We start from the raw sequence: 25,001 nt of genomic DNA, 5'->3' as shown, positions 1-25,001 counted from the left end.
AGAGGAGTCTTTATGCACGATGGGATTTAGAGATGACTAAGTTTGTGGCACTGAAAGGGTGGCCTATCCGCCATCCTGTGGGCTGCTTATCTGATGTTGACCTTTTCCTGGATGTCCTGGGATTTAGAGCTGAAAAAGAAAATAGCATTTTCCTTTTTAAGTGGACCCATGCCCCATTATAAATTTATAATAAACTTGGGAATCGTATCTATTTGGGACCCTGAACTGAAGGCACTTGATGGTAAGCAAAGAAAAAAGAAATTTGAGTACAGGAGATAATCAGGTGATCTTTAGACATTTTTTACAACTTATAAATCCACAAGATTTTCCACTAACAAAACATACCATCATACTACTGAGACTAGAGATACTATTCTATGCATAAAGTCTATCGATTTCATTTTAATTGCATGCTCCCACCAAAAGGATGGAAAACAAAATAATAAACAAGAGTCCTGCTTTAAATTTCATCACCCCAACACCCAAATATCAATTAAGCAGCGTTTAATGGCTCACTTCAAAAATCAACAATCATGGAAAGCCGTGGTAGCCCACCCAAAAGGGCTTTTGAGATATGCATATCCCGAGTAGAAAGACAAGAGCAAATCATGTTATTTTGTCATTCCCTCTTATACAGTACATATATATACATGGCTTATATACATAATGTACTATTATGAACTATTACCATGTTTACATATACAACAGGCAATGGATACGGATTAGATAGCAATATGACCACTGAACAAAGACTGGATCAAGTGGGAAAAAAAGAACCTGGAATATAAACAAGGCAATTTATGCTTTTTTACTTTAAAATGAAATAGGCATTATCACACAGACGCTTCAGAACCACTCTACCATGCATTTTGGGTAGAATCCAGCCTCGTTTGCAACAGCAGAAAGAACCTTTAGTTCTTTCTGAACTTTCTGCCGCTCGTAGAACACTGGACATGCTAGTGATGTGCACTTCACCCCACTTTCTACGATCCAATCCCCACCTCCGCAATGCTGACATATCTAAGAGGGCACGTAAAACCCATCACCACAGGATAATTATAAAAACCAATATTTTCACTCCACATGCATAAAGTAGAAAAGGAAAATGAAGATAATCTCTAGATCCTCGTCTTATTGACATTTTATCTGTTAGATGTGAGGCAAGTCTCTTATGATCACTTGATAAAAATGCAAGACTGTACATTGTCACTCAGAGTCACAGTGCTCCAGCTAGGTTTTAAAACACATTGCATTGGAATAATTTCCTAAACGAATCTATACCACTACAAACATAAAATGCCAAGTAGATTATGAGAATATATAACAAACTTACAGCAGCAAGGTGTTGGATTTCCCTCTCCAATTTTGATGTTCTACCAACTATTGCTGTTGCAACAGTGGGGCCCTTCTTAGAACAAGGCTCGCACAAATTGTTTGAAGCTTGGACCAACTCCCCACATAGGATACAGCGTTTTGAAAGATAATAATAATCTATTCTGGCTCGTTGTGGATTTGGTACATATGAATGGTTTTTAGCCAAAATTAACCCGTAAGGACGGGGCATCTCTGAAAACCAGCGGTTCAAGTCAGCCCCTACAAGTCCAAATACTCGCTGCAGTGCTGGGATTATCTGTTTGTTTATGTAATATAAATCATTCAATCTGAATGGAGAATCAATTGCTAGAATATCCATTGGATCTACAACCATATCAACAAGGCGTGCTCCAGGTTCACCATGGATTACAACATACGGTATTCTTTCTGCATAGCGGGGTTCAGCCCTGGGATCAGCTTTCATTGCTTTGGTGGCAACAATTGCTGCCGGTGGAAGTGAAGAAGCCCTAGCACTGTAAGTACCTAGGCGAACCTCCTTTGCAAATACAAAATCCTGAAGAGACACTTTCCCACATAGAATTCTTGTCCATTGCCGCTGCAAATATGCTTTAACCTGTGAATAAATGGGACAAAAAAAATGCAAATACTAGTTAACATTTTGTGGAGTTGCATTGGAATGCAATAGATGCATATAATCTATGGTTCTATCTTAGATTATTGTAGAATAAAAAGGATTATGGAATAATAAAGAGGAAGTCATAGAATCTGAATGGAGATCCATGTCAGAAATGCCCAGATTGGATTCTATTATCTGATCCCTCAAATTGTCTCTTATCTCTTTTAATAACCCAAGTGAAAGAGTTATTAGGTAAGAACTCCTCATTAAGTGGCACACATATTCTAGAGAAAGGCATGTATTATGCACATGTGTTGAAAGTCTTAAAGAATGCTGAAATATTAAAGGCAGCAGCAACAGCATCAACCCCTAAATTCTTCTTATAAATGTCTAACCCACTATTATATAGGGATGCAAATGGATCGGATCGGATTCAAATCAGGGTATATTTGAATCCGATTTGACAATGTTCATGTCGGATCCGATCCGATTGGATCTGATAGGCCTCAATCTGAATTCAAATGCTATCAGATATTCGGATCTTTGGATCTGATTTGATCCGACTTGTTTTCTTTAAAAATTAATAAATTATTAAAAGAAAAAAAATATACCAATTTAAATAAAGAAAAACAAAAAATACAAGTATTTTTTAATTATTTTCATCATATATATACATGTTTTTTATAAAAAAATAAATAATATAACAAATTTATAAACCAATCATATGATTAAAAATGCCCCCTCATTAAATTGAAACCTAGATTTGCACTACTCCCCATCCAAATGTCAATATTTGGGACTTTCAAGATATCAGAAAATAAGTTTGGTTATATCCCCAATATTTGGGAATTTGAAGATTCATCAAGGAACTTATTTTGTCCTCTAAAAAGAGGAGATACTTATTGCAAAGTGATAATGTACATATGGAAGTTATTGATCAAAAAATAAAAGTACATATAGAAATTAATTTCCCTAATGATTTTTTTTAAAGATAAAAAGAAAAATTTTATTAAAATAAACAAGATAGGTGATAAACAATCACCTGAGAGAGAGAAACAAACTTGCAGACTCCACCCAAAAAATTACCCCCAAGCATCGCCCCTAAGCTACAATTTAGACCCTTTGACCAAATTCATCACACAACACTACCCCAACCCTTAAAAAATCAGAAAAGACAAGAAAAACCCATCTAAAACACCACCAAGAAACACACCAACCCTCAACCAATACAGAAGAACAGAATTACATAACAGCTTGAAAAGCTCGAGTGAGGTCTTCTTTACTTCTTTTTGTTGATCTCTTGGATTTTTTTCACCACTTTGTTGGGACCCACCCAAAAAAACCCTCTTCCAATCTAGAAAACACCTTGGAAACCTGAATTTGGTGATGATTCTTTTGGCTCCTGAAGTACCTAACTGCATTATTCTCAGCTTGTATGATACCAAACCTCCTCTAACCAGCCATTCAAACTGATGTATGATTCAAGTATAACAATGGTTCATCTCTTATCATTATCATCATCATTGTCTAAGCCTTGTCCCAACCAAGGTTCAAAACATCTATACAGTTCAGGGTGGTCGGTTTAAGGCCTGTCTACCCCGTGAAGTAAATCAGACCCCGAAACACATAGTATAGGGGTGTATTGGAGGGTCACTGATACGATACATATCGGCTGATATGCCCAGATACATGACGAAATTTTAATCCTTAGTTCCAACTATATGGGGTCAGCTACGTGAATCCTGTTTCACCATTCCTTTCAGTTTAGTGCCATATCCTCGTGATTATCAGATCTACACTGATTCATCTCTGAGTTTCCAAAATCATAGTTGTCAAGCTGGGTGCCTAGGCGACTAGGCGCTTTTCAAAGAGCGCCTCGCCCAAACGCCAAGAAAAAATATATTAAGTGCATGCTTAGGGGACTGAAACACATATATAATATATAATATTTATTAAATAAAATAAATATAAAATATATAATATTTTATTGGTTGGTTTTAGATTTTATAATAGGACCTGTTGCATGTTATCATGTTTTTGTTGTGAGGAAAGTAAAAACAAAATAATCTTGGTTTCACTTTGACAAAAGAATCGAACTGAGGAAGAGGAGAGAACAACAGCCCTCCATCATTCCAACACAGTCCTCTAAGTCAAGGTGAGTTAATTAGTTTCCTCCTTCGTTTTGTTCTCTTTTTCCACTGGTTTAAAACAGTGGTTACGCCCCATTTTTCTCATCTTCCTTTTTGTTGGACTAAAACAGGGGCTCCACCCCATCCTTCTTTCCTTGTTGAATCATATTATTGGACTAAAACAGGGGCTCCACCCCCTACTTTTGTTCTTAAATTTCTCGCATGTTTTCAACTTTTTTTCCCCTCATTATTAATGTCTGAAACAGGGGGCAAACAGGGGCTCCACCCCTTATTTTATTCTTCATATTCTTCTTTTATTTTAGTATTTTTTCACCAGATTTTCTGGGTCTAGAACAGGGGCTCCGTCCCCTTCTTTTGTTCTTAACTTCTTGCATTTTTCAGCTGTTTTTTTGTTCTCATCATTGGTGTCTAAAACAGGGGCTCCACCCCTTCTTTTCTTCTTCATATTTCTTTTTTTATTTTAATATTTTTTCACCAGCTTTTCTGGGTCTAGAACAGGGGCTCCACCCCTTACTTTTCTTCTTCATTTTCTTCTTTTATTTTAGTAAGTGTTCTCATCAAGAAACACAAGCACAAAAGTAAGTGCAGAATACATAAAACCAAAAAAACTAGTTCGGAAGGGGTAGAAATCCATCGGCTTCTTATTTTTAAATTCCATCGCCTAGGCGAGAGCTAGGTGCCAGGGCACTCCATTGTCGCCTAGCCTCGCCTTGGAGACTCAAAAACTATGTTCAAAATCAAACACAAAAATCAAAAAGCTTCTCAAGTACAGCCTAATCTTTTACCTTTGAAAGTATATGTTATATGAAACAAGTAAAATGCAATCATTCTGACCTTCAAAATGTCCTGGTGTTGAAAAAAAAGCCTTAATGATTGTTCCAATGTCTTTGCAACTGCCCCACATGTATCTCTCCGTACTGTTTCGATACCTTTAGCATCAAATGTAGGCTCTGTTTGGTCTGGACTTTCATAGCTGTAACCAACGTAGCGCTTCTTAGTAAGGAGGAAACAGGGGTGATATACTTTCTCCATTTTCAAGGTGACTGGATGGGGATTCATAGCAGTAATGGTAGATGCAATCTCCTGCCCAATTCTGAAAGATTCTTTCACACTTCGTCCTTTGAGGAGAACAAACATGCTGCACATAATAGAATTATTTAAATATGAAAAATTCTAAACCTGCGGTAAAGTAGGAAAAGAAAACAAAGGGGAAGGGATAATGATAGGAATGCAAACGACACCATCTTTTTTCTGTGAAGGAAACAATGAGGAAGTGGTGGAAAATCTGAAGGTGATGCTGAATAGTTTTGTGGGAGCAACAGGGCTGAGGATAAATTGGACTATAAGTGGAATTGTAGGGGTTAATTTGGAGGAAGGAGAACTAATAAGATTTGCTGAGATCTTGGGGTGTGAGATCAGAAGCTGGCCTATCAGTTACCTAGGTCTACCTTTAGGAGGAAACCCTAGGTAAGTTGAGTTTTGGAAACCAGTTTTAGAAAGGTCCGATAGGAAGTTAGCCCTGCGGAAGAGGAATTATATTTCGTTGGGTGGAAGAATAACCTTGGTTAGAGCCACACTGGCAAACCTCCCCACCTATTTCCTTTCAACCTTTAGAATCCCTTCTAGGGTAGCAAGGTGCTTAGAGAAGTACATGAGAGATTTCCTTAGGGATCTGTAGAGAACACTGATGTGGGGCCCACGGCTGTGGTCCCCACTGTGTTCGTATGACAGCACATGTAATCTTTGTTAGTTATATCAGTGTTAGTTGGTAGTTATTTCAGACAGCTTTTACTTCAGCTTATTATTGTTTTATTTGCCATGTAAGCATTAAGGGCAATTCTGCCTTTTTCTACAATTAGTGAACATAACATATAAATATTAAGAGTGGGCCAGCAGATTCAATCTATTCGTCCCTCTCCTTTCTAAACCCTTGTGTACTTCTGCTTCTCCTCCTTTTCTCCTTCTTTTCTTCTTTTCTCCATCCGAAACCTTTTTGGATTCAAGACTGACTGTAGTCTTGATCGACTACTTGGTATCAGAGCCTATCTAGGGTTTCTCATGTGTGTCTAGTCCAGCCGACCACATGAGAACTGCCTAGGGCTGGAAGCTTACAAAGAACTGTTCGTTGGCTGATTCTTGGAGGTTACCAGAAGGGTTTAGCAGCTGTCCGAAGGCTTGTAGAGGCTTGGAGAGTGTTTTGGTAATCAGGAAGAATCAGAGAAGGTTAAAAGGATCAATTTTAGGGTTCAGGCCGAGATTGAAGGTGGCGATCAGAGTTTTCTAGGTAAGTTTTTATTTTTCCTTGAGGTCGTCGTCAGTCAAAGATAGGTTGGACCTATCTAGGAGGAGCGGCTGAACTCTCCTTTATTTTCTCAGAGGCGATCAGGTTTTTCTGATTTTTTTTAGGGTTTGTCATTAACCTTACGACCAGATTTGACTGTGAACCTATTTGGAAGGTGCAGCTGAGCACTGTTTATGCTCTCACAAAGGTTTCCTTAACCCTACGATCAAACCCTAAATCTGCTTCAGCATTACAGATTGTTTTCTAAGTGGTTTCTAGACCTGTTTTGAATTCAAAGCCTGTTTTGGGGTGAGAACCTTTATTGGACTGCTTACATTCTGAACTGCCGATTGATTTCAGATCAGATCCGAACTGAACTCATACAGAATTCTGACCGTGATCAGTTATTTAAGTGTTGTTTTCTATTGCAGTAGCTATAATAGTTCTTAATTACTGATTCTTAACCAAGAATGGAGTTAAAGAATCAGGGGGAAGGTGTTTTTGGGAACAACAGTTCTGGTAATATGTCTGAGACTGCGTTTCAGATTACAACTGTGAGATTTGACGAATCCAATTACTTAGAATGGGCCCAATCGGCCATGGTGGCTATTGGGGGAAGAGGAAAACTTAGCTACCTATTGGGAGATGTGAAAGAACCTTCCAAGGAAGACCCAATGTATACCAAGTGGGTTCAGGAGAACTACTTGGTTATGACATGACTGTGCAACTCTATGCAGCCACATATCAGCCGAAATTATTTGTGGGCAAAAACAGCCAAGAGATCTGGGATGTCATGAAAGAGACCTACTCCCAACCCCTTAGTGTTGCTAGAGCCTATGAATTGAAGTGAGGTAAATAACCTCAAACAATGAAAGAAACCAGTCTCTGTCTATTTCTCTACTTTGAAATCTCTGTGGCATGAAATTGACCATCTGGAGACTCTTGAGTGGGAAAGTCCGAAATATGCACGAACCCATAGAAAGCAAGTTGAGACCAATAGGGTGTTTGAATTCCTGGCTGGTCTGAATTCTGATTATGACATTGTGAGACAACAGATACTGACAAGAGATAGTGTGACCTTATCTCAAGCCTACTCTTTGGTGCATAGTGAAGAGACTAGGAGAAAAGTTATGATGCAGCATCAGCCCTTCCCCCCAGCCCTAGCAGCAGTTAAACCTAAGTCTGGGGGTGATACAGAAAGGGACATGAAGAAGGAAGATAAGCAGGATCTAGTGTGTGAACATTGCAAGAAACCCAAGCATACTAAAGATACATGTTGGAAGCTGCACCCTCATTTAGTCCCAACAAAACTAAGGAACAAAAGGGGTAATGCTCATATGGCTGTTAATACCCTTTCTGCATCCTCATCGGGCACAAAAGGCACGCCCCTAGACACCTTAGCTGTTGTTCGAGCTAACCTAATACAGTTGGAAAAGGAGGTTGGGAATTCAGCTCAGTCATCTCAGTCATCATCAGCCCCTGCCACATCAGCCTTTGCTCATTCAGGTACTCGGGCCTCAGCTTACCATGCTTCAGCTCCAGGTAACACTGAACATTGTTGGGTAATAGACTCAGGTGCATCTGACCATATGACTAACTTGCCATCACTGTTCACTACCTATCACTTATCTTCTGGTAGAGATAAAGTATCCATTGCTGATGGTTCCCTTGTTCCCATTTCTGGCAAGGGAGACATCAAGTTGTCTGATACTATCTCCTTATCCTCAGTCTTGCATGTTCCTAAACTTGATACTAATTTACTTTCAGTCAGTAGTATTACAAAACACCAGAACTGTTCAGTAACCTTTTTCCTTGACCGATGTGTTTTTCAGGATTTGGAGACGAGGAAGGTGATTGGGACTGGCCGTGAGACGAATGGGATCTATCTGCTTGGAGAGAGTTCTCATTGGAAAGAGCATGTGGATAAGAAGTCTTTTGTTTCTCAATCTGTGAATCCGGTTATGCTTTGGCATAATCGGTTAGGTCATTTATCATTTCGGTCTTTGAAGAGTCTGTTTCCTAATTTGTTTGAGTCTATTGAGATGTGAGAGTTGTGAGCTTGCAAAGCATTGTAGAACATCTTATTCCATGAGTAATAAAAGAAGTAGTAATTCTTTTGATGTTGTGCACACCGATGTTTGGGGCCCGTATCACATCCCTTCTATGGGAGGGTACAGATATTTCCTGTTGTTTGTTGATGACTATACCCGTTTTTCTTGGGTTTACCTTATGCGTTCTCGAGATGAGGTTCCCGCTCTGACCCAAACCTTTCATCAGATGATTTTAACCCAGTTTGGGGTCAAAATCAAAATCCTCAGATTTGATAATGCGAAAGAATACTTTGCCAAGCCACTGGCCTCTTATCTACTCGATCATGGAGTTATTCACCAGAGCACTTGTCCTTATACACCACAACAGAATGGGGTTGCCGAGAGGAAGAATAGGCACATTTTGGAGGTGGCTAGAAGCATTATGTTTACCTCCAATGTGCCTATCCGTTTCTGGGGCGATGCTATTCTCACAACAGTGTATCTCATTAATCGGGTTCCCTCACGGGTTCTTGACATGAAGCCTCCGTTTACCCTTCTATACCCAGATGAGGAATTATTTACTGTTCCCCTTAAAACCTTTGGTTGCACCTGCTTTGTTTAGATTCTTGGCCCTCATCATTCCAAATTTGACCCTAAGGCCTCCAAATGCATTTTTCTCGGTTATGCACAAACTCAAAAGGGTTATTGCTGCTATGAACCTATTTCCGGGAGAAGATTTGTCTCGATGGATGTCACTTTCTTTGAGGAGGTACCCTATTACCCTAGGGTTTCTCCTCAGGGGGAGAGTATTGAGAATTTGGGCCTTTTTCCTCAGGGGGAGAGCAGTGAGAGTGGGGTTAACTCATCTGAGGTTCCTTTACCCATTCCATTGAGTGATGAGGGCTGTAATGGGGAGGGTTGTCAGAGGTGTCAGGAGTTGAAAGTCTATCATAGGCAGTGGAGGCAGGTTGATTTCGATCATCAGCAGTCCAGGCCAGCCCCAGTTCCTTCTGTAGATCCAGGTCCAAGTATTACAATCCCCTTATCAGATCCAAGTCTCACTGAGATACCTTCCACTGTTGCTACTTCCCTTTCTTCGGATGACCTTGACCTCCCCATTGCAGTCCGTAAAGGGAAACGGCGTTGCACCACATCCACAGCTCACTGCATTTCCCAGTTTCTGTCCTATGATCGCTTGTCTCCCTCTTACAGGTCCTTTCTCACTTCCATTGCTGATATTCCTATCCCCATAACAGTGCAAGAAGCCTTTTCAGTTCCTGTGTGGAAAGATGCAATGAAGGTTGAAATGGATGCCCTTTTGAGAAATAATATTTGGGAGCTAGTTGACCAACCCAAAGGAAAGAAACCGATTGGATGTAGATGGGTATTTACTGTGAAACATAATGCTGATGGTTCCATTGAAAGGTATAAAGCCCGGTTGGTTGCAAAAGGATTTACTCGGACTTATGGTATAGACTACTTGGAGACTTTTTCCACAATAGCAAAGATGACCACTATTCGAGTTCTGTTAGCCCTTGCAGCGAGTTATTCTTGGCCTTTGTTCCAGATGGATGTTAAAAATGCCTTTCTGAATGGAGACTTACAGGAAGAAGTCTATATGCAATTACCCCCTGGATTTTATGATGCAGAGACAGGTAAGAAGGTTTGCCGACTGAATAAAGCATTGTATGGACTAAAGCAGTCCCCCAGAGCTTGGTTTCATAGATTCAAACTGGCCCTTGGAAAATTCGGCTATGTACAGGCCCAGTCAGACCATACATTGTTCGTTAAAAGAGTGAACTCTTCTTTAACCTTGCTTGCTGTATATGTGGATGATATTGTAGTGACAGGGAATGATAATAGTGAGATTGAGTCCCTCAAACGACTCCTTCGTCAAGAGTTTGAGGTGAAAGATCTTGGTGCACTACGATACTTTTTGAGTATTGAGGTTGCTAGATCTAAACATAGGATCTTTATTTCTCAAAGGAAGTATGTTCTAGATCTGTTAGCAGAAACCGGAAAGTTAGGTGTCAAGCCTACAGATACACCCATTGAACAGAATCACAAGATCAGTGCAGAGGGTGGAGAGCCTCTTGAAGACAAAGCTATGTTCCAACAGTCGGTTGGAAAACTCTATATCTTTGTCTCACACGACCAAACATCAGTTATGCAGTCGGTGTTGTCAGCCAGTACATGCATTCCCCTAGAACTACTCATCTCCTTGCAGTTGAGAGAATATTAGCATACTTGAAGAGATGTCCAGGTAGAGGTATATTGTTCAAGAATAATGATCACATGAAGGTAGAAGTCTATACAGATGTTGATTGGGCTGGGAGTGCTGATGACAGGAGGTCTACCTCTGGATATTGTGCCTTTGTAGGAGGTAACCTTGTCTCTTGGAGGAGTAAGAAACAAAGTGTTGTTTCTCACTCTAGTGCTGAAGCTGAATACAAATCGATGGCTAATGTAGTGGCTGAAGTCACTACTTGAAGAGTTGGGTATTGATTATGAGAAGCCCTTGATGCTGTATTGTGATAATCAGGTGGCTATTAATATAGCTCACAATCTGGTGCAGCATGACAGAACTAAACACATCGAAGTTGATCAACATTTTGTCAGAGAAAAGGGTCTCATTTCAAGAAGTGTGTCTCCCGTATATCACCTTCAACATGCAGCTCGCAGATATTCTCACCAAGGCTGTTCCAAGGAAGAAGATAGAGGCAAACCTGTGCAAGTTGGGAATGACAAATATCTATTCCCAACTTGAGGGGGAGTGTAGAGAACAATGATGTGGGCCCCACGGCTGTGGTCCCCACTGTGTTCGTATGACAGCACATGTAATCTTTGTTAGTTGGTAGTTATTTCAGACAGCTTGTTATTTCAGCTTATTATTGTTTTATTTGCCATGTAAGCATTAAGGGCATTTCTGCCTTTTTCTACAATTAGTGAACATAACATATAAATATTAAGAGTGGGGCGGCAGATTCAATCTATCTGTCCCTCTCCTTTCTAAACCCTTGTGTACTTCTGCTTCTCCTCCTTTTCTCCTTTTCTTCTTCTTCTTCTTTTCTCCATCCGAAACCTTTTTGGATTCAAGACTGACTGTAGTCTTGATCGACTACTGAATCCAGGAGAGGAAAGGAAGGACCATTTGATCAAGAGGGAGCAGGTTAGCAAACCTAAGGAACAAGGGGGTTTAGGAATTGGGAACATCCTGATAAAGAACACAACTCTACTAGGTAAGTGGGTTTGGAGGTTTCCCTTTGAGAGTGACAAACTATGGCACAAAGTGATTGAGAGCATTCATGGGGTGGATGGAAATGGCTGGGATGCAAAAATTTCCCCTCACAATTCTTCGGCTTCTCCTTGGAAAGCAATTCATGAAACCTACCCTACTTTCCTCAATTCCATCCAATTCGATGTGGGACAAGGTAATAAAATCCTGTTTTGGGAAGACCTATGGGTAGTGGAAACCCCACTGAAAGACCAATTTCCTGATCTCTTGGCACTATCAAACCTCAAGGGGGAAGCTATATTCATGTTTGGAACATTGTGTCCAAATGGTGTGAATTGGAACTTGGGCTTCAGAAGGGGACTAAGGGAAAATGAGAGAGTCTTTAATCCTATTGCTGGACCTTCTAGGGCAAATCCACTTAGACCATTCGCTGGAAGATTTTAGAATTTGGGTAGGCTCTCCAAACGGTCACTTTTCTTGCTCTTCTTTCTTTAGAGTACTTGTTTCCCCTAACCCCCCAGGTGGGGATTTCCCTGTGAAAGAAATTTGGTGCAAGCCTATTCCCCCGAAGATTCAAGCCTTCTGTTGGGAAATATTCCTTGGTAGGGTAAACACTTGTGATATGCTACAAAAAAGGCCATACATTTTCCTTTCTCCTCATGTGTGCTCTTTGTGTAAGGAAAATGGTAATACCCTATCTCATTTAATGATATCCTGTTGTTTTGTGCTTCAAATTTGGGAATTATTCTGTACTCTCTTTGGTTGCAAGTGGGCTCCCCCTCAAGATGTGGCGGGACTCTTCAATTGTGACTTCTTGAGACAACGAAAGAAAAGAGGGATGGTAAATATTCCTTGGTAGGGTAAACACTTGTGATATGCTACAAAAAAGACCATACAGCCTTTCTCCTCATGTGTGCTCTTTGTGTAAGGAAAATGGTAATACCCTATCTCATTTAATGATATCCTGTTGTTTTGTGCTTCAAATTTGGGAATTATTCTGTACTCTCTTTGGCTGCAAGTGGGCTCCCCCTCAAGATGTGGTGGGACTCTTCAATTGTGACTTCTTGAGACAGCGAAAGAAAAGAGGGATAGTAATGTGGGAAGCAACAAAAGTAGCAATTTGTTGGGTAGTATGGGAAGAGAGGAATAGTAGGATTTTCTTGCAAAAAAGCAGAACAGTAAAGGAAGTGATTGATAGCATCAAGGTGAAAGTAGCTCATTGGGTAAAATCCTTGGTTAGCTTTCTTCTCAGTCACAGACATTCTCAGAACCTGGTCTGAAGTAGCACAATCATCGAGAGTAAGAGATAAAGTAAGGCTGGAGTGGAAACCACCAGAAGGCACTAAAGTGAAACTGAATTTTGATGGAGCTCCTTTGGAAATCCGGTCCTTTCAAGAGTAGGAGTATTCAGAAATTCTGAAAGGAGGATATTGGGTATGTTCTCAGGACCGGTTGGCACCAAAAACTCATTGAAGGCTGAACTTTTGGCATTACTACAAGGTTTAAAGCTAGCCAATCAGTTAGGATACAGGCATGTTGAGGTGAAAGGGGACTCAAAAGTAGTAATTTCCTAGGTAGAAAACAGCAGCCATACCCCATGGACGTTCATGCATGTGATTAAGGAAGTGGAGAAGATTGCAAAGGAGGTTGAGGTTGAATTTAAATGGGTCCGAAGGAGTGCAAATGGGCTAGCTGATTGTTTAGCAAAACAGGGGGCATTGAGACAGCAATTATTTTGGGCTGCACTGTAATGAGGGATAGAAAAGAGTGATTAAAAGGATCATCAGTCCCATCACCAAGTTGTATAAACTGTTTACAATATGAAATTTAAATAAAATACATGTTTACTGATAAAAAAGGGATAATTTATTGTTCACAGGCCATAACCACAATACACACATTAGATGGTGGACTGATCATTAAATGAATCTCATGCAAAGAATTTTCTCAAAGACAGAAGACCCAACAACCTGATCCTGACCACTAGATATATAGGCCTTTGCAGTGACTGAATCAGATTGTTGGCAACTCTTACGAGAGAAATTTTAAAAAGGGCAGCCCAGTGCACGAAGCTCCCACCAATATGGGGTCTGGGGAGAGATAGATGTACGCAGCCTTTCCCTGCACATACAGAGAGGCTGTTTACAAGATTTGGACCCTGGTTACCGAGGTCGCAATGGAGCAACCCAACCATTGCACCAAGGCACACCCTCTCTTAGGAAGAGCAATTTTGTGTACTCAAAACGAGGAGTTTCAACTGCATCAGCCCATGTCCCTGTAAAACTTAACTAATGCTGAATCCAAGCCTGCCTATGTTCCACACCAGCTTTCTAAAAGAGTATAACTGATCAAAAGTTGCCATCATCTGATAAGACAGGATTTCCATAGAAAGGTTTCGTAGGCACAACCCATCAAAAGTTGGGTCCCAATCCTTCCCATGCTGATCATATTTAGAATAATGTAGTTAATTGAACACATTGTAGATCACAAACTATGTTACAGTCTATGCATCCTGAAAGCTTATCCACTAGTGAATAAGAGTTGGTTTTTACCTATCAGTATCGCCATAAATAACTCTAGCATTCCACTTGTCATGTGAATTTACAAATGAAATAGCAGTTTCCAATGTTCTTCGGCCACATTGCACAATACTATCAGCAAGTTCTGCACAAGGCATACGGCCACTAAAGCCAGCAGCTGTGTAACCGTAAGTGACATTTGCTATCAGCTTCAACGCAAGCTGTCTTGCATTGAATATCTGGAGGAACAAGAAGAAGGAAATGAACCAGTTATCATTTTTTATGCCATAACCTGCATATAAACAAAAACAGAACTTGACAAGGAGATATCTTTAATTGAACAACAATCATGAGGATAAATTGCAAAGTTCAAAACCCAGCTAATTCGTAAATAGAAAAGGTTAACCAACCAAAAATTCCAATAATATACATGTTGGTCTGTATTGGACATAGGAATCTGTTTCTAGTTATTGTTGTCATGTTTTTAGTTGTTTAGATAAGGGTACAGTAGTCAACTGAGTTTTATGGGTTTGACTATGATACCAAACATGACACTGGAAAAACTTGCAACAAATTAACCAGTGACAGAAAAGTGGTAACCAATCAGGTGGTTTTCATCAAAATTCACAGGAGGGTTTTGATTGGTCAAAGCTCTTCCAGTATCACACATTTTTAGCATCATAGGTTTTCCCTAGTTTTATTACCAAAGGGTATAGGCAATTTTGTTTTGTTATTTAAGCAAGCATTCTTGTAATCTTTCAATGTTTAAAGAGATGTGTGTATATAAAGAAATCTGGCCCATTGGGAGAGTGAATTCTCCCCAATTGGTAGATACATTTCTTAGCTTGTGTGTCCGCTATTTCTTCATTCCTTCTCTTGCTGCTGCTTCTTTTTCTGCTGGTATAAAAGGACCTTGTTCATGGCATCTAAGCAAGGTTTTTAACCAGATTTAACGATCATAATTATATTGAGTTATACAAATGCAGATTGAGCTGGCTCACTCTCAAATCATCAGTCAAGTACAAGTTACTGGACATTCATTGGAAGAATTTGGTGACGGAATTTGAGAGAAAAAAATGAATTGATTGTATTGTCATGGAAGGAGCATATACACAGCTTTATATAGAATTACAGAGCTAACTTACAGGGCGATAAAATAGGAAGCTAACTTTTCCTAGAAAACTAATTTCTATATCAGTGGGATTCTCCAATTAATATCCCATGATTCTAGGATATCCCACGATTCTAGGAAACTAACTTATGCATGTTTCCTAAACTGATGGACCTAAAATTATGGAGAATCAATCAGAGAGTCAATCTTCTACTTTCCAACACTCCCCCTCAAGCTGGTGAATATGTATCTTTCATTCCCACCTTGGAGATAAGTCCTTGGAATGCTACACTTCAAAGCCCTTTTGTCATCACATCTGCCAGTTGACCATTCGTTGAGACGTATGGAGTGCAATCCGTTATCCAGCTTTTCCTTTATGAAATGCCTATCTATCTCAATGTGCTTTGTCTTGTCATGTTGGACGGGATTGTGAGCAATGTTAATAGCTGACTTGTTGTCGCAAAATAATCTCATAGGACCTTCCCATCTGATCTTTAGGTCTTCCAAAATTATCTTGAGCCATAGTAATTCACATACTCCTTGAGCCATTGCCCTGAATTCTGCCTCCACACTTGATCTAGCTACCACATTCTGCTTCTTACTCCTTCATGTCACAAGATTTCCTCCAAGGAACGTACAGTAACCTGTAGTGGACCGCCTATCCACGGGAGAGCTTGCATAATCTGCATCAGTGTATGCCTCTAGGGCTAATCCAGTATTTCTTTTAAACAAGATTCCTTTGCCAGGATTAGCCTTTAGATAATGTAGTATCCTATAGACTGCCTGTAGGTGAACCTCTTTTGGGTTGTGCATAAACTGGCTAACCACGCTCACGGCATATGCTATGTCTGGCCTTGTGTGGGCAAGATATATAAGTTTTCCTACTAATCTTTGGTACATTTCCCTATTCACGACTGGATCTTCATTTGCTTCTCCCTATGTAATGGTGAGAATTTTTTAAAGGACACAAATTTTGCTAAGGGATATAAGGGATGTTTAGTGCATTCTCTTGTGCCTTTTCTAAGGCAATAGGAAGATCTTGGTTAGATGCTAATTCAGAAGAAATTTCTGGAACTGTATTTACCTCATTCGTAGGATTAGGAGTTGAATCTTGAACCTGCACAAGATTAGGATCCTGGTCTCTTCTTCTTGAATATACCTGCAATCTCATAGAGTCACAAAGTTCACCATTCTCTATCATGGGTCTAGTATGAATGGGTGAAGAAGTTGGTTTGGTTTGAGGTGGTTCGATAGGTGCAGATACGGATTGAACTAGTATAGATGTTGAGTTTGGGTGTTGAGAAACTGTAGGTAGACCAAGTGGGAACAAATCTATGTCCTTATCTTCAATGAATGACAAGGACTCCCCCTAAAGATAAGGTTGAGTGAAATATGGTGTTTTTTCTTCAAAAGTGACATCAATAGAGACAAAATTTTTTGGTAGGTGGGTGGTAACACTTATAACCCTTTTGGGTGGACGAATAACCCACAAAAATACACTTGACAGCTCTTGGATCTAACTTCCCTCTATTATGGCTATGGACATGGACAAAAGCAGTGCATCCAAAGATTCTTGGGGTGAGATTATTTGTTGTACGTAGATCGGGATAAAATTGAGAAAGTGTTTCCATTGGTGTTTTAAATCCCAACACCCTTGAAGGTAATCGATTTATAATGTATGCGGCAGTAAGCACAACTTCCCCCCAATAGGCTTTTGGAACATGCTGGTGGAAAAGTAAGGCTCGGGTTGTAGCTAGTAGATGACCATTCTTCCTTTCTGCTACTCCGTTTTGTTGTGGAGTATTAATGCAGGAGGATTCATGGATAATCCCTTCTTTTTGAAAATATGGGGATAAAGTTTGGTCGAAATTACCCCGTGCATTATCCAATCTAAATCTTTTGATTCTGACCCCAAACTGATTTTGAATCATGTTATGGAAATTTGGGAGTACACTACTTACATCTAATTTAGATTTAAGAAGAAACATCCAAGAGACCCTAGTGCAATCATCAATAAAAGAGACGAACCATCGTGAGCTAGACACATTTGGAACTATGGAGGGACCCCATATATCACTATGGATAAAAAAGAATGGAACTGAACTTATCTTGTTACTGATTGGAAAGGGCACACGCTTGTGTTTTGCAAATTCACACACATCACAATGAAAATATTCAACACTCAATCCTTTAAACAAGGAGGGAAACATAGTTTTCAGAATTCCAAAAGATGGATGTCCTAGTCTAAAGTGATGAAGCCAAATGGTGTCTTTGTTGGATGATGAAAGGAATGATAGAGATAGCTTATCCTGGACAATATTTGATTTGCAAGATTCTTCAAGATAGTAGAGTCCATTCTTCTCCTTAGCAAGTCCAATCCTCTTCCCCGAATCCTGGTCCTGAAATATACAGTAAGAAGGATAGAAAAGCACATTACAGTTCATGTCATGGGTGAGTTTTTGGATAGATAGCAGGTTAGTGAACAATTTGGGAACATGAAGGACATTTTTTAGTGTAAGTGATGGATTAATATGAATATCCCCAATGCCAGCTACGGTAGTAAGGGAACCGTCTGCAATGGCTATTTTTCGATTGCTTGGGCAGGGGGTATAAGTGCTAAAAAGTAGTGAGGAGTGAGTCATGTGATCTGTGGCTCCTGAGTCAATAACCCATAAATCCCTAATAGGTTCATTTGAGACATTTAGTCTGTGAGGAATAGAAAACTTACCTGAGATTGCAAGAGAGCCTGCACCACTAGGTTTCTCCAACGATCCCAGAAGCCCCCTTAACTTTTCGATCTCCTCCTTATTGAACTCGGTCTTGTCTGGAGGCTTCTCTTGGCTCGACTGATTCGTGGTGAAGTTAGCTTGACTTTGACTCTTCTGTTGTCCTCCTCGATAGCCCCATTCCCTGTTCGATGGTTTACCATTCAACTTCTGTTGATAGATGTTGTTGTACATATGTTTAGTACCACAATGGTACTTTTGTAATTTCTTCCTTCTTTAAGTTGTACAGCCATCCTAGTATAAATAATAACATACTGCACACCTGCAGTAATCTTTTTGGGGCTTTCAGTCCTCTCGCCTCTCCTCTCTCTCTTCTCTTGTTCAACATGGTATCAGAGCAGGTCGTCCAGGCCTGAAGGGTGATGTCGAGCAATCAATCCCTTCATCTCCCAGTTGTGTCCATCTGCTGTTCGGCTTCCAGCAAGTAGAAGTCTGCCTGACCTTTCATCTTCCAGCATAGAGAAAGTTCTGGTTTATGGAGAAATTTCCATCTGATGTTCGAAGAAGTCTGCCTGACTTTTCATCTTCCAGTGTAGAGAAAGTTCTGGTTTATGGAGAGATTTCCATCTGATGTTCGACTGAAAATTTCAGAGGCTATCATCTGATGTTCACGAAGGTATTACCTGCTGTTCATCTACCGTTCTCATTGACTGCTCATCCGCCCTGTTGATGGACTATCGTACCCCTTTTTTTCATTGACTGTTCGACTACTGTTCTCATTGACTGTTCGGCTGCCCTGAAGTTGGCCATGTACCAGGTCTGCCGATTAGATGTGTGGTGAACTTCTCCTTGCTCCTTCCATTCTGTTGTGGGGTCGTATGATCCCTGTAAAACCGTAGGTCATAAAGACCTATTTATGTATTGTAACAACAGTGTTTGTTTTTGGATCCCTGTGAAACCGTAGGTCATAAGGACCTGTTTGTGTGCTGCAATAGCAGTCCTTTTTTGTGGACTGAAGGTCAGGAAGTGCCTGGTGCCTTCTGTAACATCTCTTTGAGGCAAGGCTCCTTCTTTGGGTGTTGTATTTTAAACCTGAAATCATGAGTGGTGAAGATTCTGCCACATTTGGAGTTTCCTCAATGCTGAATGGAATGAGTGGGGGTGGTGACCTATCCTTTCCCATGGTTGTTCCTCTTGATGGTTTAAATTACCTAGAGTGGTCAAGAGGGATCAAGCTATACATTACTGCAAGGGGGAAGATAGGCTATATTAATGGGAGAATTAAAGAACCACACTCTGGGAGTGCGGAATATGATAGATGGAATCAGGAGAACAGCATGGTTATATCTTGGCTCTTAGTCTCCATGCAACCTCAAATAAGGAAGAATTTCATGTGGGCTGAAACAGCATATGAGAACTATGAACAAGAAAAATCTACATATTCAGAACTGCGACACTATGCCAAGATCTATCAACTACAGGCTGAATCGTCTACTTGTAAACAGAGGGAGAGGTGTTTATCGGTATATTACTCAGACTTGACTTCTGTCTGGAGGAGTTGGACCATTACCAGAATGTGGATTGGAAGTGTGACGAGGATGCAAAATTGTACAAGAAACTTGTCTCCTAGCAAAGAGTGTTTGCCTTCTTACATGGTTTGAATCCTATGTACGAATCTATCAGAGTCCAGATTCTCAGTTCTAAGGATCTTCCATCAGTTCAGGAAGTTTATGCTCTTGTACAATCTGAAGAGAGCAGAAGGAATTTGATGAACAACCCAGGTGGGGATGCAGTTGTGTTGGCAGCAAAAGGGGGTGTCTCTACTAGTGTGGGAATCTCTTCCAGGAAAGGAGATCTCCAGAAAAAAATAGAGGATAAAGACAAATTGTGGTGCACTCATTGCCAGAAACCCCGACATACCAGAGATACATGCTGGGATCTTCATGGGAAACCAAAATGGGCTCAAGATCTGAATAAGAAGCAAGGTTCAGATGTGAATAAAAGGTCCAGACAGCAAGGTACAAAGAAATACACCACGGCCAACATGGCTACTCGGGAGAATCATCCCTCCATCCATACTGTGACTCAGACACATCTCTCCGGATCTGACCCAAGGGAGGATATTAGGAATTCCTTCCGTGACCATTTAGAGCTCTATGGTAGAGCAATTCGTCAGATGGATGCTCCTCCCTCAACCTCATTTGCATCTACGTCAGGTAACTCTACCACAACTTTCCATGTTGCTTCTCACACCCTTGACTCTCCATGGATCATTGATTCTAGAGCATCAAAACACATGACTGGTACATCCTCTTATTTTCAAACCTATCACCTTCTTTCTGGAAGAGACAAGGTGAGACTAGCTGATGAATCATACACTTCCATAGCTGGTCAAGGAACCATCTCTCTTCCCTTGGCCTTACCCTCTCTGATGTCCTACATGTTCCGAAATTTCCGATTAATTTGCTCTCTATTAGTAGTGTCACTAGTTCCTTAAACTGCTTAGTGACTTTTTTCCCTTCTCATTGTGTGATTCAGGATCTAGCCTCGGGAAGGACGATTGGTAGGGGACGTATGGTTGATGGACTTTACATGCTGAAGAATAAGGCTGGTCTTCATGTTACAGAGTCTATGAGTCAGTCCTGTAAGAGTCAAGTTTATTTATGGCATTGTCACCTTGGTCATTTGTCTTTTGAGTCTTTAAAAGTTGTGTTTCTAGAACTGTTCAAGTTTGTGTCCGTTTCAGATTTCTCTTGTCAAACGTGTCAGTTGAGTAAACATTGTAGAACTCATTTTCTTCAAAAAAATAGTAAATATGAATTTCCCTTTCACATTGTTCATTTTGATGTATGAGGCCCTGTTACTTTACCATCTGAGAGTGGTTACAAGTATTTTCTTACCCTCATTGATGATTATTCTAGATATACTTGGGTATATCCCATGTGAACCAGGGAGGAAGTACCAAAAATTATCCAAGATTTTCAGCAGATGGACTTCACTCGATTTCAAACTGAAATCCAAATTTTTCAGTAAGATAATGCAAAAGAGTATTTTCATAGTGATCTCACGGAATTCTTTGCTTCGCGTGGTTCACTTCACCGTAGCTCTTGTGCCCGAACACCACAACAAAATGGTGTTGCTGAACGAAATAACCGCCATCTCCTTGAAGTGGCTCAAGGTTTACTGCTCCATATGAATGTCCCCAAACGTTTTTGGCTTGAGGTTGTCCTTTGTTCTACCTACCTCATTAACCGTATGCCCTCTCGTTGGTTAGAGTGCAAGGCCCCACATCAGCTTCTCTTCCCTAAGGCCCCCCTTCTTCCCAATCCTCCTCGTGTATTTGGTTGTCGGTGCTTTGTCCAAAATCTGTCTCCCACTCGTGGGAAATTGGATTCTCGTGCTATTCGTTGCATATTCCTTGGTTACTCCTTCACTCAAAAGGGATACCGTTGTTTTGATCTAGTTTCTCGGAAATTCTATGTCTCCATGGATGTCTCTTTCTTTGAGGATGAGCCTTTCTTTCCTGTTTCTCCTCAGAGGGAGTGTAGGCATGAGGAGAAACTGGTTCAGCTACCTCCTCTTTCTGATCCTCCGCCTTTTTGTGTCTTCTTCCGTCATCGCAAAGGTCAACAAAATTCAAGAGCTATGGAGAATCCTGAAACTGTGCCTCTAGTGCCATCAAACTCCTCGGGGGAGGATCATACTCACTCAGGTAACTTGGCTCCCAATGATGTTCCTGATTCTATTGCAATTGATACCTCTGTTGCTAATGACCTTGACCTCCCTATTGCTCACAGGAAAGGTGTTAGATTGTGCACCACTAAACACCCCATTTCCAACTTTGTTTCCTATGAGAACATTTCACCCACTTTTCGTGCTTTCCTTACCTCGATTGACAGTGTCCCTATCCCCAAGAATGTGGCAGAAGCTCTTTCAATACCTGAATGGACAGATGCCATGAAGGAAGAAATTAATGCCCTTCATAAAAATGGCACATGGGAACTTGTAGATCTTCCTAAGGGAAAGGATCCAGTTGGATGTAAATGGGTGTTCACTGTCAAACATAGGGCTGATGGAACAGTGGAGAGGTATAAAAATCGCTTAGTGGCAAAGGGTGTTCACTGTCAAACTCAAGTGTACGGAGTTGATTATGCAGAAACTTTTGCCCCGATTGCCAAGATGAACTCCATTAGAGTTCTATTCTCTCTTGCTGCTAATCTGGATTGGGATCTACATTAGCTTGATATCAAGAATGCATTCTTGAATGGTGATCTTGAAGAGGAAGTTTACATGATTCAACCCCCTGGTTTCCTGGCTCAAGGCAATGAATAGAAGGTGTGCAAGTTGAAGAAGTCTTTATACGGGCAGAAACAATCACCAAGAGCTTGGTTCAACAGATTCCATGTTGCGGTTCAACAGAAAGGATACAAGCAATGTCAATCAGATCACACACTGTTTGTGAAAAGAGGAGAAGGTAAAATGGCTGCTTTAATAGTATATGTTGATGATATAATTGTTACTGGTGACTGGAAGGATGAAATCCAGAGATTGAAGAGTTTCCTTGCCACTCAGTTTGAAGTGAAGGATCTAGGGCCTCCCAGATACTTCCTTGGAATTGAAGTTGCCCGCTCAAAAAGGGGTATCTTCATTTCCCAAAGGAAATATGTCCTAGATTTACTTCAGGACAGTGGAAAGATGGGAGTGAAGCCAGTTGACTCTCCCATTGATCCCAACCATAAATTAGGTGACAACCAAGGTGAACCTCTCAAGAATGTGAAACAGTTTCAGAGGCTTGTAGGGAGATTGTTATATCTTTCTATGACCTGCCCGAATATTGCTTATGTTGTTGGTGTCCTCAGTCAGTTCATGCATGCACCTAGGTCCACTCATCTTGAAGCAGCAGAAAGAATCCTTCGATATCTAAAAGGGTTTCCTGGTGCTGGCTTGTTATTTCAAAGACACGGGCATTTGAAAGTTGAAGTTTATACAGATGCAGATTGGGTTGGATTTCAAAATGACAAAAAGTCTACTAGTGGCTACTGCACCTTTATAGGAGGGAACCTTGTTACCTGGAGAAGTAGAAAGCAAAATGTGGTGGCTAGATCCAGCACTGAAGCTGAATATCGTGTAATGGCTCACGGAGTAGCTGAAAGTATGTGGATAAAGATTCTGTTGGGTGAGTTGGGTTTCCCAGTGGATAAGCCTATGACTCTATTCTGTGATAACAAAGCAGCCATAAACATTGTTGCTAACCCAGTGCTACATGATAGAACAAAACACATTGAAGTTGACAAGCATTTTATCAAAGAGAAAGTCATCACAGGCGAAGTGTGTACTCCCTATGTCAGCTCTGAGAACCAACTTGCAGACATCTTTACAAAAGAACTACACCACTCTAGACATCATGATCTGTGTGACAAGTTGGGCATGATTGATATCTATGCTCCAACTTGAGGGGAAGTGTTGACAGATGTTGTTGTACATATGTTTAGTACTGCAAGGGTACTTTTGTAATTTCTTCCTTCTTTAAGTTGTACGGCCATCCTAGTATAAATACTAACATACTGCACGCCTGCAGTATTCTTTTTGGGGCTTTCAGTCCTCTCGCCTCTCCTCTCTCTCTTCTCCTGTTCAACAACTTCCAACACTTCTCTTTGGTGTGCCTTGGTTTCTTGCAACAGGTACACCAAAGAGACTCCTTGTTCTCCCATGCAGAGGACAAATCTGTCTTCATTCCTTCCAGTATTTTCGGTTGTTCCATCCTTGTAGCCATGGCTGAACCTTCTAGTACTTGGGGTTCAAGCATAACCCCCCTACAGCTTTCTTCAGCACAAATCAGAGAAATAGTCTCATTTACAGATGGTACCTCTTCTTTGCCGAGAATCTGGACCCTAACTTGATCAAACTCTGCGTTGAGTCCTGCAAGACAGTCATAAACGCGATCTTTTTCGATAAAACTCTTTAGAATTGCTGCATCCGTTGCACATTTAGTCTCAATGCACCAATAATGATCGAGTTCTTACCACAGGTTCTGCAGTAAATTTGCGTACTCGGTAACTGTCTTGCTGCCTTGTTTAGTCGCTCCAGTATTGACTTTAATTTTGTACACTTGTGCTGCATCACGTGCCTTTGAATATGTTTGTCGGACGGCATCCCAGATCTCTTTAGCCATGGATAAAAACATACACATGTCACTGATTTCAGGGTTCATTGAATTCCATAACCATGACATGATCATGGAGTCAGCTTCATTCCACGCATCAAATCTTGGATCTACTTCCTTCGGTCTCGTCCCTAAGAGATGGCTAAGCTTTCCTTTTCCCTTTAAATATGTTCAAACAAACTGAGACCACTTCAAATAATTTTTCCCGTTCAACCTATATGCTGCCTGAATGTTTTGCAGGTCGCCAGATGCTTGATGGGAGGAGACTTCTTCCGATTGTGCAGTGGTATTTGATACGAAAGCTTCTGACATATTGGGCGGGCTTCAAGAAAGAGAGAAAAACAGACAATGAAGGTCTGAAAAATTTAGTAAGGGTTGGCGATGAAGGCCTAAAGAATCTTTCAGCCAATGTCCAAAAAAAGGTAACTCTAATGCTCCGCCAAACTGAAGAGTGGATCGAAACCTCTCAAAATCAAAACTTCCAAACCAAACCAAAGGGATTCAGTAAATCTGCTCTGGGCAACACCAGATCTAAGATTTCAGACTGATCCGATGTCTCTACAAAGAAATCCAAGAAAAAGGATGAATCCGATGGCGCAGCAGTCTAGAAGAAGAAAAAAATGTAGAATTCAGATCTATAGCCGATCTCGAAGAAAAATCAAGGACGCTCAAGAACCTCCCAAATACTGTTAGAGAGTTCTTGAACCAGCAGCAGCAGAGATGACCGAAGAGATACTATGTGTAGATTAGGTCGTGACCAGCTCTGATACCATGACAGAATTTGAGAGAAAAAAATGAATTGATTGTATTGTCATGGAAGGAGCATATACACAGC

At 40.6% G+C, this 25,001-nt stretch overlaps 1 protein-coding gene across 4 annotated transcripts in view; it reads right to left on the bottom strand.

Moving 5' to 3' along the window:
- Positions 1 to 549: 549 nt before the first annotated feature.
- The window catches only part of REV3 (recovery protein 3), a 139,523-nt gene continuing 115,071 nt past the window's right edge, over positions 550 to 25,001 (bottom strand). For 3 of the 4 annotated variants that reach the window (XM_010245254.3, XM_088900856.1, XM_088900857.1), the window contains 4 exons: positions 14,200 to 14,405; positions 4,936 to 5,239; positions 1,334 to 1,948; positions 550 to 1,020 (listed from right to left, as the gene is read on the bottom strand). In XM_010245254.3, the coding sequence (XP_010243556.1) occupies positions 847 to 1,020; positions 1,334 to 1,948; positions 4,936 to 5,239; positions 14,200 to 14,405 (1,299 nt within the window). In that variant the 3' untranslated portion in view covers positions 550 to 846. The remainder of the gene's footprint in view (positions 1,021 to 1,333; positions 1,949 to 4,935; positions 5,240 to 14,199; positions 14,406 to 25,001) is intronic. The other variant, XM_088900855.1, reaches the window with a different exon arrangement.

The sequence above is a fragment of the Nelumbo nucifera genome, chromosome 3, assembly GCF_055504915.1.
Source record: "Nelumbo nucifera cultivar China Antique chromosome 3, China Antique-T2T, whole genome shotgun sequence".
Classification (NCBI taxonomy): Eukaryota; Viridiplantae; Streptophyta; class Magnoliopsida; order Proteales; family Nelumbonaceae; genus Nelumbo; species Nelumbo nucifera.
This window is presented reverse-complemented; position numbering and strand designations above follow the sequence as displayed.